The sequence below is a fragment of the Dioszegia hungarica genome (genome assembly GCF_025882075.1).
Source record: "Dioszegia hungarica strain PDD-24b-2 chromosome Unknown MKK02contig_8, whole genome shotgun sequence".
Classification (NCBI taxonomy): domain Eukaryota; kingdom Fungi; phylum Basidiomycota; class Tremellomycetes; order Tremellales; family Bulleribasidiaceae; genus Dioszegia; species Dioszegia hungarica.
In genome coordinates this window covers 1,484,006-1,510,402 of record NW_026515770.1, presented here as the reverse complement: position 1 = coordinate 1,510,402, position 26,397 = coordinate 1,484,006, and the positions used below count along the sequence as shown (strand labels likewise).

Below are 26,397 nucleotides of genomic sequence, written 5' to 3'. Positions count from 1 at the left end.
TGGGCGTTGTTGTTGTTGACGAGTTCGCCACAAACAAAGGTCGGTCACTCCACGCGCTTCTTCCGGTAATTCATTTACTGATTTTATCCCAGCGCCCCCTTGACGTACGGTACTCGATTCTGAAACGCGCGGGGGCGCGTGCGCAAGGCATTCGCTCAGAGCCAAAGCTCGAGCCTATGCCATTGCATCCCTCCTGCTCGGCGCCTCCAGCTATACACCTCTGCTTCTCCTACCTCACACCGCCCACCAAACTATAACAAGGCTGACATCATGGCTGCTGTAGCTGTCCCCACCTCGGGAGAGGAAATCTCCGCTCAGTCATACGTTGGATTCGACTGTGAGCCCCGCTTCTTGCGACCCTTCACCGAACCAGTCCAGCTTAACCCGCAGCTATCACTCGACAAATCGAGCACAAGCTCTTGAAGAGAGGCTTCCAATTCAATGTCATGGTAGTCGGTACGTTGGCATCACCATATTGCCCCAAGGCAAGAAGCGCAACTCACACCTCTAGGCCAGACCGGTCTGGGCAAATCAACCCTCATCAACACTCTCTTCGCTTCGCATCTCGTCGAGTCTAAAGGACGCTTCGAGGCCGATATCCAGCCTCGATCTACGACGGAGATCCACGCGCAGTCGCATGTCATCACTGAGAATGGCGTGAGGCTCAAGTTGAACATCATCGACACGCCGGGGTATGGGGATCAAATCAACAATGAGGGGTGCTGGGATAGTATCGTCAAATACGTAGGTGTACCTTTCAGCTGGTAAGGACTCAGCCTGGCAGCTGACACCGGAAGATCAAAGACCAGCACTCGGCATATCTCCGGAAGGAGCTCACGGCGATGCGAGACCGTCATATCCCGGACACCAGGATCCACTGCTGTCTTTTCTTCATCAACCCCACAGGCCACACGTTGAAGCCGGTGAGTTGAGAAATACGCCATGGCTGCTAGGCGGATACTCAAACTCACGCTGCAGATCGATATCGTCGTCCTCAAGAAGCTCGCCGAGGTGGTCAACGTCGTTCCCATCATCGCCAAGTCGGATGCTTTAACACTGGAGGAGAGGCATCTCTTCAAGCAGCGTGTGAGCTTCCGCCTGCGGTCCTGTCTTCGCGCACAAGCTGACTGTCCTAGATCAAGGCTGAGCTCGTACACAGCCAGATCCGCCTCTACCCCTTCGACGCGGAGGAGAACGACGAGGAGGAGTTGAACCTGAACGAGCGGATCCGAGTGAGCTACTTCATCGTAATCTCCCGCAATGATTAAGCTGATCCAGCAGGACATGCTCCCCTTCGCTATTGTCGGCTCGGAAAAGTCTATCGTGGTCGACGGCAAGCCAGTGCGGGCGAGGGTGAACCGGTTCGGCGTGATCAATGTGGAGGATGAGAGGCACTGCGAGTTCATCTATCTCCGGAACTTCTTGACAAGGTGCGTCATGGCCGGATGGGTGATAGCCATTGGGATCGAACTGACGAACAAGGACCCACCTCCAAGATCTGATCGAAACGACTGCGCAGATCCACTACGAGACGTTCCGCTCCAAGCAGCTTATGGCGCTCAAGGAGTCTTCGGCAAAGCAACAACAGGCGTCTACTTCATAGGCTGTTTTGGCGGGTCGTGGTCGATCTGCTTTTGTTTCTCTAGGAGGCGGGATGTCAAGAAAAGAAGAAGAGGCTCCTTTCCGGATATCTAGATAACGGTCTTGACGACTAGCCTTTTGTGCATTATGCGACCTGATGACTATGCTAATCCCCTGGTTGGCCGTGCACTCGAGCTTCTCGGCTGTGTCTTCAATTGTCGAGGCCCAGCGAAGTAGAGAGGAGGGGCACGGCGATAGCGGAGGATTGCCTACGAGGGGAAATATCAGAGCAGGCGGTGAAGCCATTAGTCTACTCGTACCCTCTCATTACTCCACCCTGCCCGGCTCTCCCCTCGCCTCATAGCTCTTCCCCTTCTTTCTGCTATCCCTGCTCTACCCGCCCCTTCCCCCAGATCACTCTTGACAGAAGACAGAAAGACATCACTAGAGAATTACGCTCGAAAAAAGCAGATGCGGGAAGACCATATACGATGACCACACTCAGCTGGACGAAGCAGATTACAGCGGCTCCATGCAAAAGACCGATGCACCTCAAATGCTAGCTAGCTACTGCTACTTCTTTCCTTTCCTTCCTTTCCTCTTCTTCCCCCGTCCGGACTAGTGATGATGGTACTTATCCTGACTCATCCCAAAGCCCCCGAACCCCGGCTGTCCACCACCCTGCTGCGTCTGACCCGGGATCTGCTGCGCCTGACTCTCCTTCCCCGTCTGGCCTACCCCCGCTCCCGCTCCTGGAGGCACTGGTCCCGCCGTGACAGGTGGCGAGAACAGACCTCCTGCGAACGCACCTCCAAACCCGCCACCTAGGCCCCCAAAGCTCGACGCGGTAGGTGCGGACGTCGGACCTGATCCTCCTGCGCCCGCGCCTGAAGGCTGACGTAATCCGCCTGGTCCAGGACCGAGCGAATGGGGGAGTTGATGTGGATGCTGAGGGAGCTGATTGTGGAGGGATGGAAGACCAGGGAGGCCGGGTGGACCCGACATGCTCGATGGAGGAGGAGCGGACCATGGTGATTCCGCCACGCTGGCTCCCCAGATACTGGATCCCGCCGACCATCTCGACGCGCCAGACGGGGCAGGCGGGAGACTTGGGAGCATCGAGGCAGCCTCCCAGCCATTGACGTGGATACTTCGCCGAGTGGGAGGGGAGACAATCTCGTCGTCTGTCGACAAGAGCGCCGCGGATCCGAGAATCCTCTCTGGCCCCTTTGGTGAGCGGGAACCGGAGGCGAGGGGAGCGGAAGTGGGGTTGGTGGATACGGACGCGGATGTGGAGGCGAGGGATGCGGGTTGGGTACGGCCGATAGCGCTTCCAGGTGCGGAGCCGACACCGAGTGCTGCACTGCCGGGTGCGCCGATCGCAGCGGAGGGGCGATAGTCCTCCAGCGTCAATCCCGAGAGATTGAGGTGGTTCACATCGCCGGTAGACACCGACCTGGGTGCGCCGATCGGCGTCTCCGAGTAGTTCTCCTCCATACTGGATAAGCGGTGGCTGGGTCCCGCGAGTCCGGGCGGTTTCATGGGGAAGCCCATACCGATGGCCGCGGAGCGAGGGTGGTCGAAGGGTGGGCTTGGCTCGGGATGAAAACCCCGGACCGGTGGATTTGGGGAGAGGCTCGTACCGCTTAGTGGGACTACAGGTGAGAAGACTGGAGATACCGAGGGGTTGAAGCTGCCTGACGGTGCAGATGGGCGGAAGCCGGGGGTACCGCCAAAGCCGGGACCCATCGGCATGCGAGTGGGGTACGAGCCCGCTGGCATAGGTTGAGGGAAGTACGCCTGAGGTGTCTTTTGCGGTGTACGACCGGTAGACGGTCCGGCTGGAGGTCGCGAGCCGCCGACGCTCTTGATGGGCGAGAGCTGTTCCGCCGGCGGTGTGGTATGAGTAGGTCCGTTCCGAGATGACGCGGCGCGAGGCTTGATGGGGATCGGAGCAGCCGATGTAGAGGCGGCCAGCTTCTCCCTTGCGGCCTTGTCTGCCGCAGCCTTGTCCGCAGCCGCCTTCTCCGCCTTGACACGCGCAGCCTGCTGAGCCGCGAGAGCTTTGGCAAGTTCGGCGGCATCCCTCTCTTTCCGCGCAATCTCGTCCCTCCGAACCTTCTCTTGCCGTTCCGCCTCGACTTTGGCCAGACGCTCCTTCTCGGCAGCTTCTCTCGCCTCCTTGGCCAAGCGCTCCTTTTCTGCCTTTTCCTTGGCTAGACGGTCCCGCTCAGCCTTGTCTGCCTTCTCCTTGGCCGCCCGCTCCTCCTTCTCTTTCCGCTCCTTCTCCTTGAGCTCCTTATCCCGCGCTTCACGCTCCTTGCGCGCCTTATCCTCCTTCTCCTTCTTCTTCCGCGCAGCCTCCTCCTCTCTCTCCTTCTCTTCCTGCTGCCGTCGTTTCCGCTCAGCAGCCTGTCGAGCAGCCTCCTCGGACGCAGCCTTCTTGACGGCCTCACGGCGGATACGTTCCTCCTCGGTCCGCTTGAGTCGCTCCCGCTCAGCCTCTTCGGCTTTGAGACGAGCAGCAGCAATCTCTTCCGCTTGAGCGGCATCCCGATCCGCCTTGTCCTTGTCGGCCTTCTCCTTCTGCATCCTACTTGATCAGCTCTGAACCTCACTGCCATGTCGAAGCAACCCACCTCTTCTTGTCCTTCTTCTTCTGAGCCTCCTTGGCTTTCCGCTCCTCCTTGTTCTTCTTGACATTCTCCTCCTGCTCCAGCTCCAACAACAGCTGCTCCTCACGCTGCTTGGCCACCTTTTCGCGATATGCCTGCAGCACTCTCTGCTCAAACATCCTCGCCGCAAAGATCTGGAACATTCGCCTCCCCTCCTCCATCTTTTGCTCCTCCGTCAACGGTTCCCTGACTAATCAGAACTTTCTCCATCTCCCGCTAGACTCAAACTCACTCTGCCTCATCATAATCCTCATCATCCGTCTCCTCCTGCATATCCCGCACGTTCTGCTCCTCCCTAACCACCCTCGCCACCGCCAATTGCTCCATCATCTCGAGGAATCGTGCGCCGTCATTCTTGAGTAGGTCGTCCGCGACGGTAAGTATACCTCCTTCATTCAGCGTAAGCCCCTTTCAAATACCAGTACCTCGATCCCAAAACTGGGGGATATGGGCTCACCTTTAATCGTCGCTAAACTATTCCCAAACGCCAAAAAGTCCTCGGCGCCCTCCGCTCTGGGCGCAGCCGCACGGGCGGGCGGTTTCCGAATCGCCCGAGCCGGTGGTGGCTCGTCGATATCGTCCCCTGCCTCCGCCTCGTCCGAACCGAGATCCTCATCATCGAGTTCCTCGTCGTCCTCCCCATCGTACTCTTCCTCTAGCTCCGAGCCTTCATCTTCGAGCCCATCGTCCTGGTAGTACGCATGTTCCGGCGCACGATGATCAAACTTGGTCACCGTTCCCGTCGCATCGACTTCCACCGATCCAGGGAATGGTCCGGCGCCTGGAGGTTGGGCCCGATGTCCGACCGAAGCCGCCCGTTGCTCTGCGGCGTAAAGGCGCAACTCGTCATAGTACTGCTCATAAAGCTGATCCAGTTCCATTTCGATATTGACCTTCTTCCGCCCGCATACGGCGCATCCGCACGCGTGCCGATGTTGCTCCTTCATCTTGCGAAGGACCGCGTCCTTCTCGATCTGGAGTAGATCACGCCGTTCCGCCTCATTCAGCTCGAGCCAGAATCGGCGGATGTTTTCGCGATCTTGGGCAGAGGATTGCGTCCAAATCTTGGCGGGTGGGGCGGGAGCGGGTGCTTTGCCTTTTGCGGCGGGCTTGGCGGGTGGGTGGGGATGGTTGTGGCCGTGATGATTGGCCGGTGGAGCAGAGGATGCGGGAGCTTTGCCGGCTGCACGAGCAGATCGAGCAGGAGCTGTTGTGGCAGCTGAGGGAGGGTGGGCGGCGGGGGCACCAGTAGCTGCGGTGGGCATGGGCTGCTTGCCGGCGGCCCGAGAACTGGGAGTGGGATGGGCGGAGTGGGCGGGAGCGAGAGCAGGTGCCGGTGCTGGGGTAGCAGGTGGGGGAGGGGGATTGAGAACGGGTTGTTGCAGCGGCGCGGACGGCGGTCGTGGTGGTTGTTTCGCCGCAGGTGGAGGGACCTGTACAGGTGGGACCTCCTGCACCGCCGCCCGCTTCTTCTTCTTCTTGTTCTTCTTCTTTGGCGGATCCCCATTCGCGCCCGCCGCATACTCCCCATCGTCCAGATCGAACTCATCCTCGTAATCCTCCTCCTCTTGAGCATCAGGATGCCGTCTGAACCCAAGCTGTTCCGCCACCGACGCCGCCGTTGGAGGCTGTGGGGGCGGTGGTGGATGTCCCTGAAAGACCGCCCGACCATTCACCCCTACGCCTACGCCCGCAAGAATATTCGCGCTGAGATTCTTGGGTATCCCCATCCCCTCACTCGCCGCCGACACAATCTTTTGCGCCATCGCCTGCATCATCCTCTGCTCTAGCGATCCCGTCTGCTGATTCCGTGCCGCCGCTGCCGTCTGAGTGTCGTATGGCACCGCTTCGCGAATGAAATGACGGACATGCGGCGACAAGTTGGACCAGTAAGGATCGTCCTGCCCGAAACTGGGTTCCTGCATCCTCCGATATAGCTCGTTTGCGACTTCAACGAGATCCTCGTGGGTGATGTTGAGGTTGGATGCGAGGGTGGAGAGGGAGTTGCCGTTGGGTTGGCCAAAAGCCGAGAGGGAGTTGTAATCGAGGGGGAAGGGGAGTGAGAAGGGTCCGGTCCCGTTGGCGTTGGGAAGTGGTACTTCGACGTCGTCGTAGTACGTCGCCGTCTCGTATTGGACGTCGACGGGGTAGGCGCCCTGTGGGAAAGCGCCGGGAGGAAAGTTGAAGAGGGCGGGATCGAGGGGAGGGAGAGAGGCGTGAAAGCCAGTTGCTGAGGGATGGTAATTGGAATGTGCGGGGTAGAGATGCGGATCGAGCGTCAATGGGACCTCGCCGGTAAGATAGGCAGCGTCTCCGCCTGCTAGTCCTGCAGGTCCAGTCGAGGACGCTGCTGGGTAAGCGGTAGATGATGCCGCTTTGGCTGCCGCCTTCTTTGCCTTCTTTTTGGCGGCGGATTTCGATAGGCCAGGCTGGACGTTCGATGGCGGCTGGCCGGACATGAGGAGACTGGCCATCAGCCATAGGTTCTGCTATGTTGCAAGGTGAGATGGCGACCCACCAATGGGTTCAAAGTCTCGGCAATCCGACCCCGGCAGCTATCGATGAGCTAGCGGAGGAATCGATCGGCTGGCAGTGCCGGTGTAGCGAGAGTCGGCTGATTCGCTCTTGGCCTTACCAATGGCCGTGAGCGAGTCGATAGGGGCGGGTGTATGGAGCTAGTTGGTAGTAGGTCTGTAGTGGTAATAGAGCTCGTTGACAATAGGCTGTAGCTGTAGTGGAATGAGTAGCTCAGGCAGCTAGGTACGGGAGCAAATCGCCACTCACCCAAAAGGTAAACGCCGAGGAACGCCGCGGCTCAGTTGGCAACGCACGGACCTCCACATTCAACGTCCAGCCAGCCCGTATTCAGCGTTGACTATATACAACAGCTCCAATGTGGTCCACTGCCAGACGACTCACAGCGGCAGCCCTCAAGCCAAGGGTATCGACTACAGAGCCCACACCATACTCATGGATCAATCCAGCCGAGGCAGGACCGTCAAATTATGCCGGTCAGTCCGCATCCGTTCGTCGGTCGTCTCAAACTGATGACTAGGTCGATTGTCCGGTAAGGCGATAGCGATCAAGGAGAACATCTCTTACACGCTCGGTCCCACATCATGCTCATCCGACGCTCTCCAAGGTATGTAGATAGTCTTCGGCACGTCGACAAGCGAGTACGAGGGAGCTGACGTCGGTAGGGTACCGACCTCCATTCAACGCGACCTGCGTTCAGTCTCTTCTAGAAAATGGCGCGCACATAGTCGGTCAGACAAAGATGGATGAGTTTGGAATGGGGTGAGCTAAGTCTTTCGTACCGGTGACGGTACTCCAGCTCACTCGATAGCTCCCTGACGTCACATATGCCTGAGCATTACACACCGGTACATAACCCTTCCGGTCCCGCTTCAGATACGGGGCCCAGATCAGCGGGCGGTAGTTCAGGAGGATCTGCAGCAGCCGTGGCTGAAGGAAGTTGCTGGGCGTGAGCTTCTTCTGCGGAACTGTCATCACGCGCAGCTGACTCCCCAGAGCGCTAGGAACCGATACAGGTGGATCTGTCCGTCTACCAGCTAGCTACTGCGGAGTGGTCGGTCTGAAGCCTTCATATGGCATGATCAGCCGGTAAGCTAGATGGGCCACGTCCTCCAGCGGCTAATCAGCTGATTCCTGTAGTCATGGCGTGGTAGCATATGCCGACTCGCTTGACTGCGTTGGGATCCTCGCCCGAGATGTCGATACAGTCTCATCTGTATTTAGTGAGCGTATTATCCTATCCCGAGATACTCAAGCTGAAAGACAGGCACAATCTCGCATCCAGACGAACGGGACATGACCTGCGCAACCGCCACAACCCGTCAATCCGCCGCCGCGCTCCTCGCCTTTCACTTCCCCTCACTCTCCCCATCCAGCCTTAAAGGCCTCAGGATCGGACTACCGATCGAGACACACCTTCCCTCCCCGAACGTCCAGCTCCCACCTTCTCTACTTGAACATCTCCTCTCCCTCGGCGCGACACTACATGCTGTCAGCCTGCCAAACCTACATCTGGCGCTTCCGGCTTATTATGTGTTGGCCAGCGCAGAGGCGAGCAGTAATCTGGCGAGATACGGGGGAGTGTGGTTTGGGTCCGAAAAGGAGAAAGAGGATTCCAGGGAAGGGGAAAGTGGGCTGGAAAGGAGAAGGAGGATGAGGACCGAGGGGTTCGGGGGCGAGGTGAAGAAGCGGATCCTGGCCGGGACGCATGCTTTGTCTGCAGAGTACGTTCCATCTATCTCGACCATCCGCATGCTTCTCACTCCTGATCTCTATCATCGCGCCTCACTCAGTCCCATCTCGGCTATGCCTTCTCATCGCAACCGTATGCACTCCCAACTCTCGCTGCTGCGATGGTATGGGGAGCAGGGAGGCTCAATCCGGCTGGTCGCGAAGGCGACGCAGTCGCAGAAGCTAAACCGGATATTGAAAAAAATGGACGCTAATATCCCAGCGAGTTCAACAACACCTACCTCAAAGCCCTCCATCTTCGGCACCTCCTCCGGACTGACTTCTCCCGCCTATTCCGTGTACCCCACCCACTCGACCCCAACACCTTCGCACCGCCCAGGGGAATTGACCTCCTACTCCACCCTACTGCCACCCGCACGGCGCCAAAGCTGGATGCAAGCCAGCGCGGAGACGAAGAGAGCGAATATGCTCAGGATTTGTTGACTGTACCTGCGTCGCTGGCGGGCTTGCCGGCGATGTCTGTGCCAGCTGGAAAGGGAGAAGATGGGTGGCCTGTTGGCGTGAGCTTGGTGGGGCAGTGGGGAATGGAGCATGTGGTATTGTGGGCTGGACAGGCGGTGGACAGGTGGGATTGGAAGTTATAGCGACTGTACTGAATAGCATGGCATTATTGACGACTCTAAAGATCACTACAAGGACTACGTAACTCAGACAAACTACAAAGACTGACCTCCCCGATACTCCCCAAGCTGACCTATTTGCTTACTCCCGCCTTTCCAATGACTGTAAGAACTGATGAAAGTCTCTTGGATCATAAGTCACTCCCGCTGTCCCGCCGCAATACCATGAAGCGCCTCCGATGTTGTACACGATGGGGATAGCGCCTTTGGTGCTCCAAGGGTCAAGTCCTTTCATGTCGGACCGGGTCATCATATTCGCGCCCAGTTTCTGCCGATCGTCAGCACCTATTCACTCTGGGCCATACGAGATGTACGGCTCACCTGCATTGCCGCCTCGGAGACAACCCCCACGATATAGATTGCGGCCTGTTGTATCCATATCCTCCTGACTTTGGCCCCTTGACGGGAGGGCCTCTCTGGCACGCTGCTGATGACTCTCCCTGTGGCCTCGTCCGGGTGGTGCGTGGCTTCCGGCATATCTGCCAAAGCGAGGTGGTACATGCTGCCGTTGTCGAATCAGTCCGAAGGTAGATCCCTCAGCTGGACGTTGTGCCCTCCTGCTAGCCTGAGGATACGAGATAGAGCGTCCATGTCAAGACTTCTCGCGTTTGGGCCGAAGAACCACGCGTCGACGATAGCTTCCGCTGCATTTGAAGGGAGGCGGTCGAGCTGACGTCGCGAGGGCACCGACACCGACGGAGAAGGCATGTGAGGTGAGGGAATAGAGGGGTAATATTGTTCAGGCCTGAGCAGGTCAGCTTTGTCAATAAGCGGCAGAGCCAGCACCACGACCGCCATCGGCACCGTTGCAACAACCCGTTCTCAATCCCCCTCCCCCACCCGCTACTCCCGCCCCGGCACCTGCTCTCGCTCCCGCCCACCCCGCCCATCCCGCTCCCAGTTCCCGAGCCGCCGGCAAGCAGCCCATGCCCACCGCAGCTACTGGTGGCCCCGCCGCCCACCCTCCAGCAGCTACCGCAACTGCTCTCAATCTGCTCGTGCAGCCGGCAAAGCTCCCGCATCCTCTGCTCCACCAGTCAATCACCGCGGGCTGAACCATCCCCATCCACCCGCGAAGCCTGCCGCAACAGACAAAGCACTCGCTCCCGCCCCACCGGCCAAGGCCTGAGCTCTATTGATCCCCAAGCTACTGAGGCGATTGCTCCTCAGCCTATCGCCGCTGGCAGCACGCGCTGCTCGATCTGGACTCACTCTTCATTGAAACCTAGGCTCCGCCGAACCTTCATCCTGGCCTCCATTTTGGACGCTTCCGTTGCAGCTGATCCAGCTGCGGAAGGTGCCCCTCCGACGCTTCCAGCACTACCGATCATAAACGTCCCATCCCGCTTCTTCTTCCAGATCTCAGTCGCCATTGCCCTCGCTCGCGCTCTCGAGCTGCCCGCAGCAGGCTGAGGCTCTGCCTTCGGCATTTTATGTACGCGCTTGGTAGATGGCAGAGTAGGTGGTGATGAGGGTGTGGTAGGTCCGGTGCGTTGCGGAACGCAGTAGATGCTGCGTTGGGTGATCTGGTGCGTGATGAGAAGAGCGTGAGCGGGTGCTTTGCCTTCTGCGGCAGGCTTGGCGGGTGGATGAGGATGATTGTGGCCGTGGTGGTTGGCAGGTGAAGCAGAGGCTGCGGGAGCTTTGCCGGCTGCGCGAGCAGATCGAGCAGGAGCTGATGCGGCAGGTGCGGGGGGATGGGTAGCAGGGGCGTGAGCGTTCTGAGGACGATAACGGAGGTGTTGCGATAGAGGTGGTAGGTGGTGGGAGTGATAAGAGTATTACTGACGAACGTTCCCAATGCCTCAGCCTCGTTTAACGAGCGCGGAACGCGACTATGTCTCACATTGTGCATCCTGGTAAGCTGGTCGCGAGAGCTAATCGTTGGGCCACGTATCCGGCAGCAAGGCATACCCCGTCCCCATTCCAGCGTAAGGGCGCCAAGGCGGGACCTCGGGCGCCTCGCCATCCTCAGCGCAGCGAGCGGCTGAGATATCGGTAATCAGTTAGGGAATGAGTTGTCTGCTGCTGATGGGGTCTTGCCACAACCTGATATTGCCTCTTCGAGTAATTTTCGATGTTTCACCTTGCGGCGAGCGGAGGCTCTTCGTCCATCTCCTGTTGCTGCTTTCCTACTCGTGCATGGCGTGCAGAACATCGTCGTCGGTTCGATAAGGGCATGTAAGAGTACTTGATTAATGCTGTCGAGGTAATCACATCTTCCGTGTAAAAATCCAAGTCGTCCCACGTACACATTGTTCTCCGCAAAGGCAACGCTTACTCTGCAGCTGGCGATGCACAGCCTCCGCTGGGTCGCTACCATCATGATAGGATATCCGACGAGTCAGTGAAGTGAATGCGTACAGCCCAGCCCCATTGATCTACACTCTCGTGTCAAGGTCGCACAGACTGAGACAACGGTGATGACATTCTGCGCCTCGCTGCTTGCCTTTGTTAGTGACTATACCGCCGTGAGAGGGTAGACGGATGGTTAGCCCGAGCCCGGTCTTGTCTCGCCACTGAGAGGAGATATGATCAGCCCACTCAGACTGCCGCGATTTCGTTAGCCCGAATATCGCTTTGACGCCTTAAGCTCGCATAGTCAACTTACAGACATCAGCTATCGTTGCATAAAATGGCAGCAATAAGGTGGTCAGCGATCTCTCCGATTGGCTGACTCCCCCGGTGAGCTTGTACGAGCCGATCTGTGAGTAAGATTGGATATCGTTCACCCCGGCTGTCATGGCCAAGCAGTCACCGGGCCAGTTGAGCGTCAAAAAATCAGCCCAAAATGCGGCATCCCGCTTAACCTTTAGTACTGACCACGTACTGTTTCAACAGGTGTAGGTACAGCTCGCAAGCTTGGTTCTTGATGAATAACTCACCTGACCATCAACATCCAGGACTATGTAGTAGATGTGTGGAAGACGCGACGGTCGCGGAGAGCATTCTGCCAGCTTTCAGGGAAATGTCTCAGGAGGCGGAAACGCATTAGCTGTTGTCCTCGTAGGGCAACCAAACATGTTTCGCCAATTATACGGAGATTGTAATTGCCGAATTTCGCGAGTATCGATACCTGTCTATGGTGTCCTCGATGTAATGTACCATCCGGATCTGTAGAGTGAACATGGCTACTCGTCAGGGCGTCGAAAGCTTGGATGGCGCTTCGTGTGCCTCGTTGACCTGGGTACCAGACAATGTGACATAAGGACTACCACATCTGTCTGAGGGACCAGCAGCGCCGCCATTCTATCTGAAGAGCGTCATCCTTCCTGTATAGCGAGCAAGTAGAGGATCTTGAAGGATCTGGGCAAAGTTACCTTTTTGCAAGCGGGTTGCCTGGAATCCATCATCGAAGGGCGACTCAATCTTGCCTGCCGTACCGGGGCCACAGCGGAGACAACTGGAGACAAGGACGAGCTCAGAATCAGCGTCGCAAAGCACCGAAGATGGGTCATGAATGCAGAATATGGTAAGCAACCCCTAGATAGGTATACGTCGACAAATATCGACAACTACAACCCCGGGTCAGTATTGATACGCGAGGTATGGCTGTCGAGTCATAGTAGACCCAGACCGCTACGAGTCCATCCGCAAGCAACCCTCATGTGCTCTGCCCGAATTTCCAGCAGTACGCAGTCAAGGTCGGAAGAGGAAGGATGTCGCTAGCATCAGTCAAGTCGCCATGCCGCTGCGAGAGAGGCAGAACTGGGGCAAATTGGGAGATTGACCTCATCCATGCGATCATGCAAGTCTAGCAGATATATGCCGACGGAGCTGCTCTCTGACAGCTCCCAGAATCTCAGAAGCGGACACCCGAGACTGTTCCAGCGCCGTATCAAACTACATCGTCAGCCCTTCCTCTCCCTTCCTCTTCGATATAGCGACGTACCTCGGCTTTGGAGAAAGACCCCTCGCTCACCGCCCAGACCAGTTCTGCTTCCTTTCCTCCTTCTCCCTCCATATCCTCGTCCTGTTCAGCCCCTCTCCCGCTCGTACTGACCCCCTCCCCAAACGCCCACCCAAACACAAATCGGCTCTTTGCTGCCCGTTCTTCCTCTGCACTTGGGTCCACAACAAGTTGCACCTCCCTCGTTGCCCCTCCCTCTTCTATTCCACCCAGCACGTCCACAAAGACATCGGCCGGGATGTACGCCAGGGATACGGCGAGTGGGACGGCGCGCAGAGAGACAGCGCCCGCGTCGAGAATGGCGAGAGATGCTGCATTGAGAGCGCTGGAGCGCTCGGCGAAGGAGAGGGCGTATGGAGAAGAGGGAGAGGCGAGATCTGCTTTTGACAGGATGGTATTGGGAGGCCATAAATGTGACACGGGGCCGTCGGGGATGTCTGCCATGGAGGAGGATGTGTGATAGGAGGTGCAGGGCGAGGACAAAGACTGGATAACTAGCTGAACGAGCGATCGAGGATGTTGTGACAGGGCGAGAAGCGGGGTAAGGGCTGATATTAAGGATGCTTCGAGCGCTCTCGAAGGCGTGGCTGAGCTAGATCAGCTCACGATCGCGTTTGTGTTCGATGAACCTGGCCGGCTGACCTCCTACGCCCTCTAATGGCCGATGTGTGACCTCTAATGTAGCGCGATCCGGCAGCTCTTCTCTCAGCCGTACTTCTATAGGTCCAGCAAAAGATGCCAAGGAGGATGTCGATCCTGTGAAGAGCAATCAGCGACAGACTCCCCTCATCAGGGATCATCACCCAACGCACCGAACGAGAATCGCGCTGAGCCGTCCGCCCGCGACAAGGCGCCAAGCTTTGTTGATATCGCCCGTGTCTCAAGTGGCTGTCTGCCATCTGTGCGTGATGAGGAAGCCATGTTTGCTGTGTCTAGGGTGGTAGATAGGGTAGAAGGCAGATGTATAGCCCGTCTGAGCGACTGCAGCTTGACTTCAGAAATCCTCAACCTCCTCCACGTGGCGCGGCTTTACGCACACGGCTGATCGACGTCATAAGGTGCGCGACCAGCTTGGACGACCCCCATATAAATAGCACACCTACTCGAGTACGGGAGGTCTACGAGCCCAGTTCTAAGCTCTCGATCACGATCAGGACCAGCACAGAAGATCCCACAATGTCAAACGCAGCCGGCGCGAACCAGCCCCTCCCTGCTGAACTCGGCAAGCACCTCGAGGACAGCTTGACGCATCTCGTCGATTCCAGCAAACCGAGTGCTGTGCCCAAAACTGCCGAAGGTGCAGGTAAGCAATTGCGACTGGGTCCAAACCTTCGTGGCGCGACAGGGGAAGAAGCTGACAGGAAGCAGATACGGAGCATCCCAACGATGCGATCCATGTAGCTCCGAAGAAGGGCCGGAGCTGGATTGCTCATTTGTTCCCAAATCAGGAGACCGTCCACAATGTACGCTGAAACTGCTCCAGCCACATCATACAACCCATACGAGGAGACGAGAGCTGACTTCCGCTCAGCTATTCGCAATGGAGCACCTAGGAAACTACGTCATTGACAGGACATCAGGCAAGAAAGTCTTTGAAGCAATGCCACTCTGTAAGTCGCTGCTATACCACTGGCCGAAGCTATAAGCCATTACTAACGCCTCGAGATGTCCGAGTCGGGATGCACCTTCTCTTCATCACCGGTGTGAGCTACATGTTTCCATTGCAACACATGAGCTGATCCAGTAGAGCGGATATCTGACCTACCCCTCTATCGAGAGCTTGCTCGAGAACCAGTCCATCAAGCGTGCGTTTTACTGGCTGCTTTTCTGCGCGACGATAAGCTGACTTATCAGAAGGAGAGCTGTACGATCAGACAGGGGACGACGTCTTACCGCACATCCAAAGCTTTATCAACACGTATCAGCTCCCGCTTGACGAGCTGCTTGTGTCAGACTTGACGAAGTACCCGGTCAGCTACATCGATCCGTCGCTGTGCAGGTATGGAGCTGATACTCAGACCTTTAACGCCTTCTTCTCTCGCCGACTGAAAGCTACCGCTCGGCCTATAACCTCCCCCTCCGACCCACTCATCATCACCTCTCCAGCAGACTGCCGGCTGACCGTCTTCTCATCGGTCGACCAGGCCAAGAAGCTCTGGTGAGCTGTCCGCAGCAGGACGCAGATGCAGTGTGACCGTACGGGAGCTGACCATCCAGGATCAAAGGACAAGAGTTCTCTATCCAGTCTTTGCTCGTCGGGGACGATAAGGCCGACAAGAGCTTTTCGGCGCTCACAGAGGACCCGGGCTGCTCGATCGCAGTCGCGCGGTTGGCGCCGCAGGACTATCACCGGTACCACTCGCCTGTCGAGGGGACTGTCGTATCAATTAAGGATATCCATGGTGAGCTGCCTGTCTCCTGACATAGGGGATGTCTCAGAGCTAACATTATAGGCGAACTCTACAGTGAGCTGGCCCGTCGCCGTTGCGTTGTGAGACAACAGCTGACGATCGGTAGCGGTGAATCCCCAAGCGGTCAATGAGAGTGAGCACGAATCCGTACAGCCGGAGTCTCTTATACACAGTAGCTGATGTTGCCAGATCTTAACGTGTTCACCAGGAACAAGCGCTCCATTATGCTCATCCACGCCAACCTGGGACCTGGTCGGGAAGAGGTCCCAATAGCGCTGGTATCAGTCGGCGGTCAGTGCTTCGGGTTTATGAATGACTGAGTCCATGCTGACGGTCAGCGATGCTGGTCGGTAGTATCGGCTGGTCCAAGAAACCCGGAGATAAGATATTGAAGGGTGAAGAGTTGGGCTGGTTCCAGGTGAGCGCCGTCCCCCAATTGCCATCGCATCAGGACTGAAGACTCAGTACGGTGGCTCCACCAACATCGTCGTTTTCCCCTCTTCCGCAGGCATCCAATTTGACCAAGACCTCTGCGCCAATTCGGAAGCCAGCGTCGAGACTGTAGTCAGGGTCGGTATGGAGATTGGCGCCATCACAAAACAGTAGACTGTATATGAATGCCCGACGATAGGCGGGCGTAGATACTTTACATAGATTTGTACATGGCGGTATTCGTACAAAGGGTGATAATGCAGGGCGGGCGTGCGAAGTAGAAACAGCAAAGCCGATCATCCGCTCCGTGTGTGATGGTTCAAGTTCTTCCGGGCGATCTTTTCTGGCTTGGGGGGTTTTGCACCGCCTGCTTTGCTCTTGCCTTCTCCACTATGATGTCAGCTCTGACCTCCATGGGCAGTGGTATAGACTGGATGGCAGTTGATAGCTGGATGATTGGACATACGGTCTCAGATCCGTCTTGCCCTTCATGATTGTCAACTTCCCGCTCGACGCAGCTTGCACCATCTGCTTCTCAATCGAGTCGTTGATTTTACTCGAGAGTTTCTGGAACATCAGTCCAAGGCCAAGGCCTACAGGTCTGGTTCAGCCATAGCTCACCTTCTCTTGCGCCTTGGCCACAATCTTGCCCACCGTCTTGGGCGGCACCACAAACCTCCCTGGACGCGTCACGCCCGACTTCTTCTTGGCTGCTCCGCCGGATACGGACTTGCCGCCTGATTTCTTGCCTGCGCCTTGTGCCATCGTGTTGGTGATTGATGATAATGGTAACAAGCAAGTGCAACGCAAAGCTCAGCTCGACGTTTGGCTGCAAAAATGCTAGCTCAACGGTTACGGCATCGATCGCAAGCAACCCGTGCGTCCGTGTTTCAGAATCGCAACGTTTGTGCGAGGACATCCGGCGACGTTGGAGAGCCGAGCTGGAGGGGATGGCCGGATGGGGAGGGACGACCATGGTATGAGGAGACTATAGGCCTTGCGGAATAGAAGAATACAAAAGGGGTTAAGGAACGCTCCCCAGCAATGAGTAAGGTGCGGTCATCCCCTCACCGGGGCCGCCTTTGCTACTTCGCCGCCTCTTGCGCCATCGTGTACAGGCCAGCCCCCTCCCGGTACCTATATTCTCCTAACCAGGCCTCCAGCCTCCAGAAGAAAGGGCCAAAAGTCATCCATATCGATCTATACAAACACCCTAAATGATCTCATACTTGTCCACCGTCAACACCCTATCCATCGAGAACTCGGCCTCCGCCCCGCCCTCAATCAAATTCGCCCGCGCCACATCCACACCGACCAGCGAGCCCGCGGCGACAAAGCCGACATTGACAGGGAAGAAGGCGTCTGCGTCACCCTCGCACTTGAACTCGAGGGAGCCCGAGGGGTTTTCGGACGAGATGGAGGGGATCGTCCAGAGGAAGGCGGCGCGGTCGGCCGACCAATCTGCGTCTGGGGTGGAGACGGATGGGAGGGCGTCGGCTCTGGTTTGTCAGTACAGCACCAGAGTCGGAGACGAGAAGAAGAGGAGACTCACGGGATAGGAATAGAAATGACGACATTCTGCAAGTCCAAATGCCCCGCCTCCAGCTCATACTCTACCGCCACGTCGCTACTCCCATCTCCTCTCGGCTGCGGCCAGACGGTGACGTTCAGCGGTACCCTGCTCTCATCCTTGCCTGCCACGCGCCATCTGAGCACACCCAGCCCCTGACCGACCGGGAAGGCGCGCGAGGGGTCTTTGAGCGCAATGACCTTATCGCCGGAGGGGGTAAACTTGGCTACGTTGGGGTGTTGCTTGAATTGGAGGTCGGCGTAGTCATTAGAGGCGAGTGTGAGGCGGATTTTGGACACTGCAGCGTCCGAGACGCGCAGATCCAGGTCGCCCTTGAGCTCGAGGTTTTGGCACCCGCCGTCCCGGAGGAGTGTGACGGATAGTGTTTCTTTGATGGTAACGTGGACACTGTGGGTCAGCAGAATCCCCCAAGAAAGCAAAAGACATACCTCTTCTGCTCGACCTTCTCGATGATATCCGCAGACACTTCCACCGCGGCGGGTTCTGGCTCCGGCACCCGCTGATACGGCACCGGTTGTGGTTCCTCCTCCCTCTCGACCTCTCCACCCAGGACCGAAGTCAACTCGCTCCCCTTCTTCTTGCCCAACTTCATCCCTGTACCCTTGAACGCCGGCTTCTGGACTGACGGCTGCGCCGCGGGACTTGGTGTCCTGTACTCTGGCACGCTCGCCTCGAACCTCGGTGCCGGCGTGTATCCACCCGCCATTCCTCCGCTGCCACCTCCGTTGCCCATACCGCCCCCATACCCCCTTGTCGCCTGGTTGACGCGCTGCTGCTCCCTCCGCTGCATCTCGAGCTGCTTTGCCCGCCGCTTCAACTCCTCCTTTGCTTCCGCCTCCTTGTTGCGCGCAATGATCTCCTGGATCTTCTCCTCGTGCGACTCTCCCTCGAGGACGTTCCGGACCTGCGCGAGCGAGACGTTCTCCTTGTATCCGAGCGAGACGACCTCGTCGAATGCGCATAAGAGGTCGAAGGAGTGGTGTAGGATTGCCGGCTCGGACATGGCGGGTGTAAGAGATGAAATGATCCGGACAATCAAGTTGAGGGTAGCAATGTCCTATACATCAGCTCTGCAACTCGTCTATTGAGGAAGACGCACCTGCAAGATGTTACTGCCCTTGTTGGTGATGAGCAGGACATACAGCTCCTCGAATGGCTGATATACAAAGCGGACATCCGCGGTCTCCACGGTGGTATGCTGCGAGTTGGCCGGGATGAGCTTTGGGAAGGCAGCGAGGAGGCCATCTATCCGGGACCGCGGCAAGGGGCGGAAGTTGCGCGCGAGCAGGGCTGGCGGGTCAGCTTGAGCCTTGATGAAGCAAGTGAAGCTCACGCTTTCCGCTGCGAGTGCAGATAGCGGCTGAGAGGACGACCTGTGGGTCAGCTCTGCCTGTGATGAGCTGCTTACCATCTTGTCTGTACTATGCTATAGGTGTATGCTGTCTATGGTGGTGAGCATTCCTTGACTGAACGTGGAGAGCCGAGGCGCGTCGCTGCACCGAGAAGGGATAATTCCGGCAATCGCCGCAATGTGGCAGCTGAGCTGAGCTTGCCTCGTTCCTCCCCCTTGCCTTCTCTTCTCTTCTGACTATATACATTGCATAGCTGTCATACCTTTCCCTATCTCTCTGTCTCTTTCCTCTCTTTCTCTCTCTCTCTGGTGCTAGGCTCGGCTCGGCTCAATCTCTCGGTCACTCTTCCGGTCTAACTCGCTCGCTCGATCTCTCTTCCGGGTAGTCGCCAATCTCTTTCCACTTCTCCTCATTTCTCTCGATCCCTTTCTTCCCTCTCACCATGGACGCCAACGGCACCTACACAGGCTTCGGCCTTACTCCGGCTCAACAAGCCGACACCCCCAAAAAGCCCCATCTCTACATCGGCAACCTCTCTCCCCGGGTCACAGACTACATGCTCACCGAGATCTTTGCCGTCGCTGGCCCCGTCGTCCAGGCCAAGATCATCCAGGACCGCACCTTTTCGCACGGCGGCTTCAACTACGGCTTCGTCGAGTATGCGGATATGCGCAGTGCCGAGCAGGCACTCACGACGCTGAATGGGCGCAAGATATTCGATGCGGAAGTGAGGGTCAACTGGGCGTATCAGAATCAGACAAAGGAGGACACGCAGCATCACTTTCACGTGTTTGTGGGGGATCTCAGTCCGGAGGTCAACGACGAGGTGCTGAGCAAGGCGTTTGGCGCGTTTGGGACCATGTCGGAGGCGAGGGTCATGTGGGATATGAACACGGGCAAGTCGAGGGGGTATGGGTTCTTGTCGTTCAGGTGAGTTGTCCCGGCCGTAGGATGGCCGCCAAGCTGACTGAGTAGGGAAAAGCCAGACGCAGAGCAGGCTATCCAAACGATGAACGGCGAATGGCTCGGCTCTCGCGCTATCCGCGTTAACTGGGCCAACCAGAAAACCCAGACTGGCCGAGTCGGCGGAACGGGTGGACCTGGCGCACCTCCCGGACCCAGCGGCGGCGCCAGCCCCAGCATGGGCATGCCACCTCCCATGGGCGGCGTATCACCCATGGCCTACGTCCCTCGCAATCCCATCGCCGCAACCCCCATGGCCATGCCGCCTCAACACATGGGCATGTCCCACTCGCCCGCTCCTGGCTCATACCACACCGCCCCTCCCCTCCCATTCGACCAAGTCCTCCTCCAGACCCCCGAATACAATACCACCGTCTATGTCGGAAACCTCATCCCATACACTACCCAGGCAGACCTCATCCCCCTCTTCCAGGGCTACGGCTACATTGTCGAGATCCGCATGCAGGCGGACCGCGGGTTCGCGTTCATCAAGCTCGACACGCATCAGAATGCCGCGCTGGCCATTACACAGCTGTCAAACCAGCTCGTACATGGTCGACCGATCAAGTGTAGCTGGGGGAAGGACAAGGCGCCGGACGGGCACCCAGGTACAGGCGTTGCGGCTCCAGGGATGACTGCGCCGCCTCAGGCCCCACAAGGACAATACGGAATGGTAAGCTGTCCTTTGTGGTCGGACCTGGACCTAGCTGACTGTTATAGCCAGCAATGAACTACCCAAATTACTACAACTACAACCAACAACAGCAATACACGTACGCCCAACAAGGCATTCCCGGCCAGCCGGGATCACAAGCTGGCGGACCTTCTTCTGCCGGCGCAGCACCAACGCCCGACTCGGCGCACCAAGCATCCATGTCTCCACAGTCTCATGCAGTCACGCCGGGCGCGGGGGCGGGATCGGGGGGATGGGATCAGGCGGCGCAGGCGGCTTACTACCAGACGGCAGGATGGGGAGGGTACTATGGTGAGTCTCTATCTCTCTGCCTCAAGGTTGCGGGATAGGTGCTAATCTAGCAGCACCCCAGGAGGGCGGGCAGACTCAATGAGTCGGAGATTTGATCATAGCGCCGTCATGGGCCTGTTCCGAGACAGGAGCGGCCGGGTGGTAGCCGGGTGGAAGTGTACGATAGGGGAGTGTGGAGCCGAGCCGCTAGAGTTGGGTACAGGCCAGCGAGTACATTGCGCTATTCAAGGATGTCCGCCGAGCCATGTATACACATCCTATCCGCTTCTTGGCAGCGACTGACCTCTTTTGCCTACTGATTTGAACTTGATGTGATCATGAGATCGATGAGTTGCTCCGCAGATCGCAAGCGAAGCGCAGGTGAAGTCGCGTGATTGACCAGAAGAGAAACGAGCAGCGAGAGTGTTGCGGTCGGCGGCGTTTGCTGAAAAGGGCGCTTGGCATGCGGAGAGAGCGAGATAGGCCATCACCATATAAAGGATACACGAGTTGCCAGGACTCAGGATCATGCATAGGGTACTGACTCGAAAAGACAGCACAGGAAATGGGAGTACTCAAACTACGAAGTAGTCGCAGCACTCCATAGCAAGGGGACACCGGTATCATCATCGCTGCTCATGTCCATCGAAGGGCCGCCCGACGCTTTCTCCCAAACCGGCGCAAAGGCGGCCTTCTGCTCCGCGGGGGCGTCTTTCAGGAAAGATTTCACCCAGTCCGGTTCGTTCCTCGTCACCCCCTTCTTCCATGCGCGTTTGGGGTCAATGGAAGACTTTGACTCGGCCGTCGCCCACTTCCGCGCCTGATCTCAGAATTTAAGCTGGGTAAGCGGAGTGGAGGGACCATCGAAAAATCCCCAAACCGCCATCACATCCTTCTTGTTCTGCTCGCGGACGACCGCCTCCGTGCCCTTGGTAGTGCCGTCCTTGTCGTTCGAGCGACTCCACTGGTAGGGCTTGGAGAGATCCTCGTAGAGGTCCCAATTCGTCTTAACGTAGTACGAGTTGGACATGATGTTTGGTAGTTGTAAGGTGAGAGTATCTGTGAGTAGATCGCGAAGTGGCGAGATAAGATAAGGTAAGGACGTGGAAATGCTACATCGCTATCCACCCTCTTCTAGTACCAGCGGGGACACGAAGGCACACTCGCCAGGGGTGTCAGATTGTCACTAGACAAAAGATCTTCAGTGTCAAATTGTGCTGTGTTGCAACATGTGACTGAAAGGAAGACTTCCATCTGGAATACTCCACGAGACGATCAGCTCCTACCGGCGTATGCGGTATGCGTTGTCAAAGCAATGACCAAGGTCAGAAAGTGTATAAATCTAGGCAAGTGTAAGTGTGCAAGTGTAAGCGTAAGCGTAAGCGTAAGCGTAAGCGTAAGCTTAAGAGATAGGTCTAATCAGTACGGTAGTATTTGGCATCACCAGCCTAGCTGCCCATACTTCTCAGTTCTCACCCCTCCACTACACAAACGTCACTCTGAGATGGACGTTCCAATCCCCTACTGAATGTATGATTAGCCTCTCTCGGTCCTCGCTCCTCGCGCATCTTTCTACTTTTCTGCTTCAGTGTCCTTCTTTTTCGGTCCCCCAAATCGAATCTTGATACCCCCACCCGCCATAGGTGCCACAGCGGCACTCGGTCCAGCTGAGCTCCACCCCTCCCCCTCCGGAGGCGCGAAAACCGACGGTGGAGCCGCGCCTGCCTCCGGTAGCTGACCCGACACCGACCCCTCAGGCGGCGGCTGCCACCCTACCACGACCTTTGAACTCGGCGGCGGCTGCCAGCCCGTTATCTTGATACTCCGCGCGCTCGATCCGGACGCGGGAGACGGATGCGAATGGTTCGTATCCGGTGTAGAAGCGGGGTGGGTGGGATTGGAATGGGGTGTGTCGGTACGTGGGGGTAGACCGGCGAAGGAGGGAGAGAGGCGGATCCGGGGTGTGGATATAGGAGGAGTTGGGGAGAGACCGTCTGTCCGGCCCATGGTTGGAGGGGTTTGCGAAGGTATACGGAGACTGATAGATCCTGGGCGTTTCTCCACTCCTTCGACTGAAGGAAGGGCATGGGAAGGACCAGCACCTGGGGACTGTTCCCACTCCATCCCTTGTCCGTGTCCTTGCGCCTGCGCCTGGGCGCCCGGCCAAGCCGGAGGAGGGATGAAAGACGGACTTCGATCCAACCTGAGTTTGATCCCCGTCACGCCTCCCTGCTTCTTCTCCGCCTCGCTCCCTCTCGGCACATCCTCCCCTACTGCACTTTTGACCACCTTCTTTCCCGATGGTAGTTTCCCCTTGTACTTTTCCGGCCCCCTCGGTCCCACATCCCACGTATACCGATAATACGCCTCTTGGTCCTTCCCGTCACCCTCCGCCCCGTCCCCGGCTGGCGGTTTCCCCCGAGCCTTATTGAGCATCCCGGCGTCTGGGCCACGCACGGGATCGCCGTAATATATCGGCTTGCCGTCTTCGTCGTTGAGCGCCAGGGGTGGGCGGAGGGATATGAGCCTATCTCGTAGTGTAGGTGGAAGATACGGGGACCGCATCTCTCTTACGAGGCGGGCAAGGATACCGGTCGGGTTGGGGTTGACTTGGACGGTGGGTGGAGGGAGGGTGTCCGAGGCGGAAGCGGAAATGATGAGCCCCGCAGGGGAAGGGATGGGTCCGGAATGGGTGTCGGATACGCCGAATATGTCTGGGGGGGCTATGACCCGCCGGAGCAGATCTGCGGCCTGCATACGCAGGGGCGTTTGAGCGAAGGAGACGGAAGGCTCGGCAGCGATCGCCTTGTAGGTAGCGAGGAGGGCGGGGAAGGAGGACGAGGGAGGTGGGATGGAGGCGGGGGACGGGTGTGGAGGGGGCTCGATAAAGTTGGAGGAGGCGAGACTGGAGGATGTGAAAGGTTGGCGAGTGAGATATTTGTCCATGAGAGACAGCTTATCTTGTGGCACAGCGGCGGCTTCGGCGCCATGTACGTTGCTGGGTAATGTGTCCGCCGGGTCGAGAGTCTGACGGAGGACTCCCGAGGGTGCTGAGTTGCCAGGTAAAGGCGGTAGCCACGAGAAGTCGGGTGACGGTGGACGAACATAGGTATATCGTGGCCCGGATGATGAGTCGAAGTCGATATGGGGTTTGACTTCATCCTCCTCGCCCTGGTCCACCTCCATCGACTCATCTTCTTCCTCCGTGGATTCATCATCTGATTCCTCCATGCCTAGGGGAAGATCCGAATTCCGGACCAGCTTGAGCTCCGCCAGCGCATCCGGCAGCTCCATGCCCTGACTAAGCTGTTCTAGCAGAGTCAGCAGAGGTACACACCTAGTGCATACAGCTGATTAGACATACCGCCCAGATCCTCGAATCCACCAGCAAACGACGCCTCTTCTTTCCTGCTCAACCACCATCCTTCCAATTCTCCAACTCCCTGACCTAGCTCCCCTAGTACCTCGACGACATCCCCAGCACCGACCTTGCTCCTACCCGCCAGAGCGGCCTGCTCAGTGCATGCCTGCGCGACTGTCCGGAGGTACTTGGCCGCGATGGACGAGAGAGTGAGCGAGGCAGCTCGGGAGGTGGACGGGAAGCCGGCGGTCGAGAGGATATGCAGGGTCGCCAAGTGGAGGAGAGCATCTGGGGAGGGCGATGCAGACGCCATCGTCAGGTACACCCCTTGCTAGCTTATGGATGTCTAGTTGAGATACAGTAGGGCTGTTGTTGCTGCCTGCTCTGCCTGCTCGAGCTCGAGGAGCTGGTCGCGAGGTATGGACGCACGGACTGCCCCCCTGCCGGCGATGACCGAAGCTGCTAAAAGTGCCACACTGTCGGAGATTATCGGAGAATGTCCGTTTGGGTGGAGGAAGAAGGGTGAGATGGTCGAGTGAGGTCAACGGAAGCAGATGGGAAAAATGTGTGCGCTGGTTGGTGGGTGCAGGCACAGGAGGCGGGGTGTGGGGTCTACATCCCTTTCTACTTCTTCCTTTGGTATATACAACTCACTCCTACTCTCAAACACCCCGCTTATACATACCCAGTGAGGCCCTCAGCGAGGAAATCGACTCGAAAGACGAGCTGACCCAGGCAGAAAATGTCCGACGACGAGAACCACGAGACCTTCGAGGCTGCCGGGGCTGGTGCGGCCAAGACCTACCCGTGAGTATAGGGTTGTGTACAGCGCTTCTATTGAGTAGGAAGAGTGGAAGCTGATGACCCCCCAGCCTCCAGTGTTCCGCCCTCAGGAAGAGCGGTCACGTCGTCATCCGGGGCCGCCCCTGTAAGATTGTCGACATGTCCACCTCCAAGACCGGCAAGCACGGTCACGCCAAGGTGCACATGATTGCTGTTGACGTGAGTATTGTCCGCCTGGACAGGGAAGATAGCAGTGGAGAGCATGGGGAAAGAGAAAGTCGAAGGTCTTTGGACGGAGATGGGATGCCCGGGATCGGCTTGAGGGGCCTGAAGGGGAAAGGGATGGGTTGAGAGGCTCGAAGATACATATGGGGTTGTGAAGACATATGGGGTTGTGAAGACATATGGGGTTGTGAAGATGGGGCTGGGCGGTGCCGGTGCTCGCGTTGGACCATCGGCGCATGAAAAGAGCTCATAACTGACATTCCAGATTTTCACCGGCAAGAAGCTCGAGGATATCTCTCCCTCCACCCACAACATGGAGGTCCCCAATGTCCGCCGTTCCGAGTACCAGCTTCTTTCCATTGACGACGTGAGTATTTGCGTCTATAGTGTTACGTCGTATTCTAGCTGATATCTGTAGGGCTTCTTGAACCTCATGGACTCTGACGGAAACGCCAAGGACGATGTCAAGGTCCCCGACTCTGACCTCGGCAAGGAGATCACTGCCGCCTTTGATGCCGGCAAGGACCTCATGGTCACTATCATCGCTGCCATGGGTGAGTTGTCTGGCTCCCCGTGCTGGTGAACATAGCTGACATGACAGACGAGGAGCAGGCGATGTCCTGGAAGGAGGCCCCCGAGGGCAAGTAAATGGCTCGACCACTCCCCTATCTCCCGTGACATCACCTATAGAAACCCAACACCCTCCGAACACGACATTCTCCACACCTTCCCCCTCTGCAGTCTAGCATTATCGGCGATTTGATGATTAGCTGGAATCAACCAACCTTTTTTTTACATAGCATGATAGTCTTGTCGCGATGAGAGACAGTGCAATTCAACGAGGGAGCGAGTGGCTTGACGTTGATCAGGGGCTGTGCCTATCTCAAGGTTCTGGTGTCTATACTGATCTGCTCTGATTGTTCCTGACGATTGTTGCTTTGATCCCCGACCAGGGCCTCGGGATGGAACGGCAAAGTCGTTTCGGAAAGGCCGTTCGAGCTGGTTGAGGATCTACCTAAAGCAGACTATCCACTCTCGAGGTCTGAGCTATCGCTGGGGCCACATCAGCGCTCCCCAGCTCGTATGCAGTCCAGATAGACAGACTTAGTTTCCTAGTTCCTGCAGGTACATTCTCTGTGCTTGGGCGGTGCCTTGGCGAACAGAAAAAGTGGAGGTCGGCCGCGGGCGAGATTCGCGTCTTTGCATTGCGACTTTGCCTCAACCACACATCGTCCATTTCAT

The 26,397-nt window shown here is 57.4% G+C and overlaps 11 protein-coding genes across 11 annotated transcripts; 5 read left to right on the top strand and 6 right to left on the bottom strand.

The window, feature by feature from the left end:
- Nucleotides 1-270: 270 nt before the first annotated feature.
- On the top strand, nucleotides 271-1,603 carry MKK02DRAFT_25565 (putative Septin ring protein; the record flags this gene model as incomplete). The annotated part of the gene is made up of 8 exons (XM_053087059.1): nucleotides 271-337; nucleotides 391-456; nucleotides 512-744; nucleotides 798-923; nucleotides 979-1,086; nucleotides 1,137-1,232; nucleotides 1,282-1,430; nucleotides 1,483-1,603. The coding sequence occupies 8 exons, from the start codon at nucleotides 271-273 to the stop codon at nucleotides 1,601-1,603; spliced, it is 966 nt and encodes a 321-aa protein (XP_052945361.1).
- Nucleotides 1,604-2,199: 596 nt separating this feature from the next.
- Nucleotides 2,200-6,715, bottom strand: MKK02DRAFT_44273 (uncharacterized protein; the record flags this gene model as incomplete). The annotated part of the gene is made up of 4 exons (XM_053092868.1): nucleotides 2,200-4,174; nucleotides 4,221-4,442; nucleotides 4,489-4,645; nucleotides 4,714-6,715. The coding sequence occupies 4 exons, from the start codon at nucleotides 6,713-6,715 to the stop codon at nucleotides 2,200-2,202; spliced, it is 4,356 nt and encodes a 1,451-aa protein (XP_052945360.1).
- Nucleotides 6,716-7,149: 434 nt separating this feature from the next.
- On the top strand, nucleotides 7,150-9,127 carry MKK02DRAFT_36766 (glutamyl-tRNA amidotransferase subunit A (Glu-ADT subunit A); the record flags this gene model as incomplete). Its single annotated transcript, XM_053089491.1, has 8 exons — nucleotides 7,150-7,267; nucleotides 7,312-7,398; nucleotides 7,457-7,553; nucleotides 7,603-7,740; nucleotides 7,788-7,880; nucleotides 7,932-8,014; nucleotides 8,059-8,515; nucleotides 8,746-9,127. The coding sequence occupies 8 exons, from the start codon at nucleotides 7,150-7,152 to the stop codon at nucleotides 9,125-9,127; spliced, it is 1,455 nt and encodes a 484-aa protein (XP_052945359.1).
- Nucleotides 9,128-9,926: 799 nt separating this feature from the next.
- Nucleotides 9,927-11,018, bottom strand: MKK02DRAFT_32968 (uncharacterized protein; the record flags this gene model as incomplete). The annotated part of the gene is made up of 4 exons (XM_053088614.1): nucleotides 9,927-10,155; nucleotides 10,209-10,313; nucleotides 10,376-10,884; nucleotides 10,953-11,018. 4 exons carry the CDS (start codon nucleotides 11,016-11,018, stop codon nucleotides 9,927-9,929), a joined length of 909 nt encoding a protein of 302 aa, XP_052945358.1.
- Nucleotides 11,019-12,907: 1,889 nt separating this feature from the next.
- On the bottom strand, nucleotides 12,908-13,994 carry MKK02DRAFT_32967 (uncharacterized protein; the record flags this gene model as incomplete). The annotated part of the gene is given in 4 exon segments (XM_053088613.1): nucleotides 12,908-13,006; nucleotides 13,056-13,660; nucleotides 13,680-13,829; nucleotides 13,886-13,994. 4 exon segments carry the CDS (start codon nucleotides 13,992-13,994, stop codon nucleotides 12,908-12,910), a joined length of 963 nt encoding a protein of 320 aa, XP_052945357.1.
- Nucleotides 13,995-14,249: 255 nt separating this feature from the next.
- On the top strand, nucleotides 14,250-16,090 carry MKK02DRAFT_44269 (phosphatidylserine decarboxylase-domain-containing protein; the record flags this gene model as incomplete). Its single annotated transcript, XM_053092867.1, has 13 exons — nucleotides 14,250-14,376; nucleotides 14,439-14,536; nucleotides 14,605-14,683; nucleotides 14,739-14,776; nucleotides 14,821-14,878; nucleotides 14,928-15,043; nucleotides 15,092-15,231; nucleotides 15,291-15,475; nucleotides 15,527-15,538; nucleotides 15,591-15,617; nucleotides 15,674-15,775; nucleotides 15,823-15,902; nucleotides 15,950-16,090. The coding sequence occupies 13 exons, from the start codon at nucleotides 14,250-14,252 to the stop codon at nucleotides 16,088-16,090; spliced, it is 1,203 nt and encodes a 400-aa protein (XP_052945356.1).
- Nucleotides 16,091-16,212: 122 nt separating this feature from the next.
- Nucleotides 16,213-16,681, bottom strand: MKK02DRAFT_44268 (uncharacterized protein; the record flags this gene model as incomplete). Its single annotated transcript, XM_053092866.1, has 3 exons — nucleotides 16,213-16,306; nucleotides 16,383-16,483; nucleotides 16,538-16,681. 3 exons carry the CDS (start codon nucleotides 16,679-16,681, stop codon nucleotides 16,213-16,215), a joined length of 339 nt encoding a protein of 112 aa, XP_052945355.1.
- A 448-nt stretch (nucleotides 16,682-17,129) lies between these two features.
- Nucleotides 17,130-18,918, bottom strand: MKK02DRAFT_32965 (uncharacterized protein; the record flags this gene model as incomplete). Its single annotated transcript, XM_053088612.1, has 6 exons — nucleotides 17,130-17,415; nucleotides 17,469-17,894; nucleotides 17,936-18,564; nucleotides 18,607-18,797; nucleotides 18,841-18,880; nucleotides 18,916-18,918. 6 exons carry the CDS (start codon nucleotides 18,916-18,918, stop codon nucleotides 17,130-17,132), a joined length of 1,575 nt encoding a protein of 524 aa, XP_052945354.1.
- A 383-nt stretch (nucleotides 18,919-19,301) lies between these two features.
- Nucleotides 19,302-20,889, top strand: MKK02DRAFT_36749 (putative Non-translatable mRNA-binding protein; the record flags this gene model as incomplete). The annotated part of the gene is made up of 4 exons (XM_053089488.1): nucleotides 19,302-19,789; nucleotides 19,835-20,495; nucleotides 20,543-20,807; nucleotides 20,861-20,889. 4 exons carry the CDS (start codon nucleotides 19,302-19,304, stop codon nucleotides 20,887-20,889), a joined length of 1,443 nt encoding a protein of 480 aa, XP_052945353.1.
- Nucleotides 20,890-22,358: 1,469 nt separating this feature from the next.
- On the bottom strand, nucleotides 22,359-24,460 carry MKK02DRAFT_44264 (uncharacterized protein; the record flags this gene model as incomplete). Its single annotated transcript, XM_053092865.1, has 2 exons — nucleotides 22,359-24,097; nucleotides 24,151-24,460. 2 exons carry the CDS (start codon nucleotides 24,458-24,460, stop codon nucleotides 22,359-22,361), a joined length of 2,049 nt encoding a protein of 682 aa, XP_052945352.1.
- Nucleotides 24,461-24,889: 429 nt separating this feature from the next.
- Nucleotides 24,890-25,803, top strand: MKK02DRAFT_32962 (putative translation initiation factor 5a; the record flags this gene model as incomplete). The annotated part of the gene is made up of 5 exons (XM_053088611.1): nucleotides 24,890-24,954; nucleotides 25,020-25,149; nucleotides 25,421-25,522; nucleotides 25,574-25,709; nucleotides 25,757-25,803. The coding sequence occupies 5 exons, from the start codon at nucleotides 24,890-24,892 to the stop codon at nucleotides 25,801-25,803; spliced, it is 480 nt and encodes a 159-aa protein (XP_052945351.1).
- Between the last annotated feature and the right edge of the window lie 594 nt (nucleotides 25,804-26,397).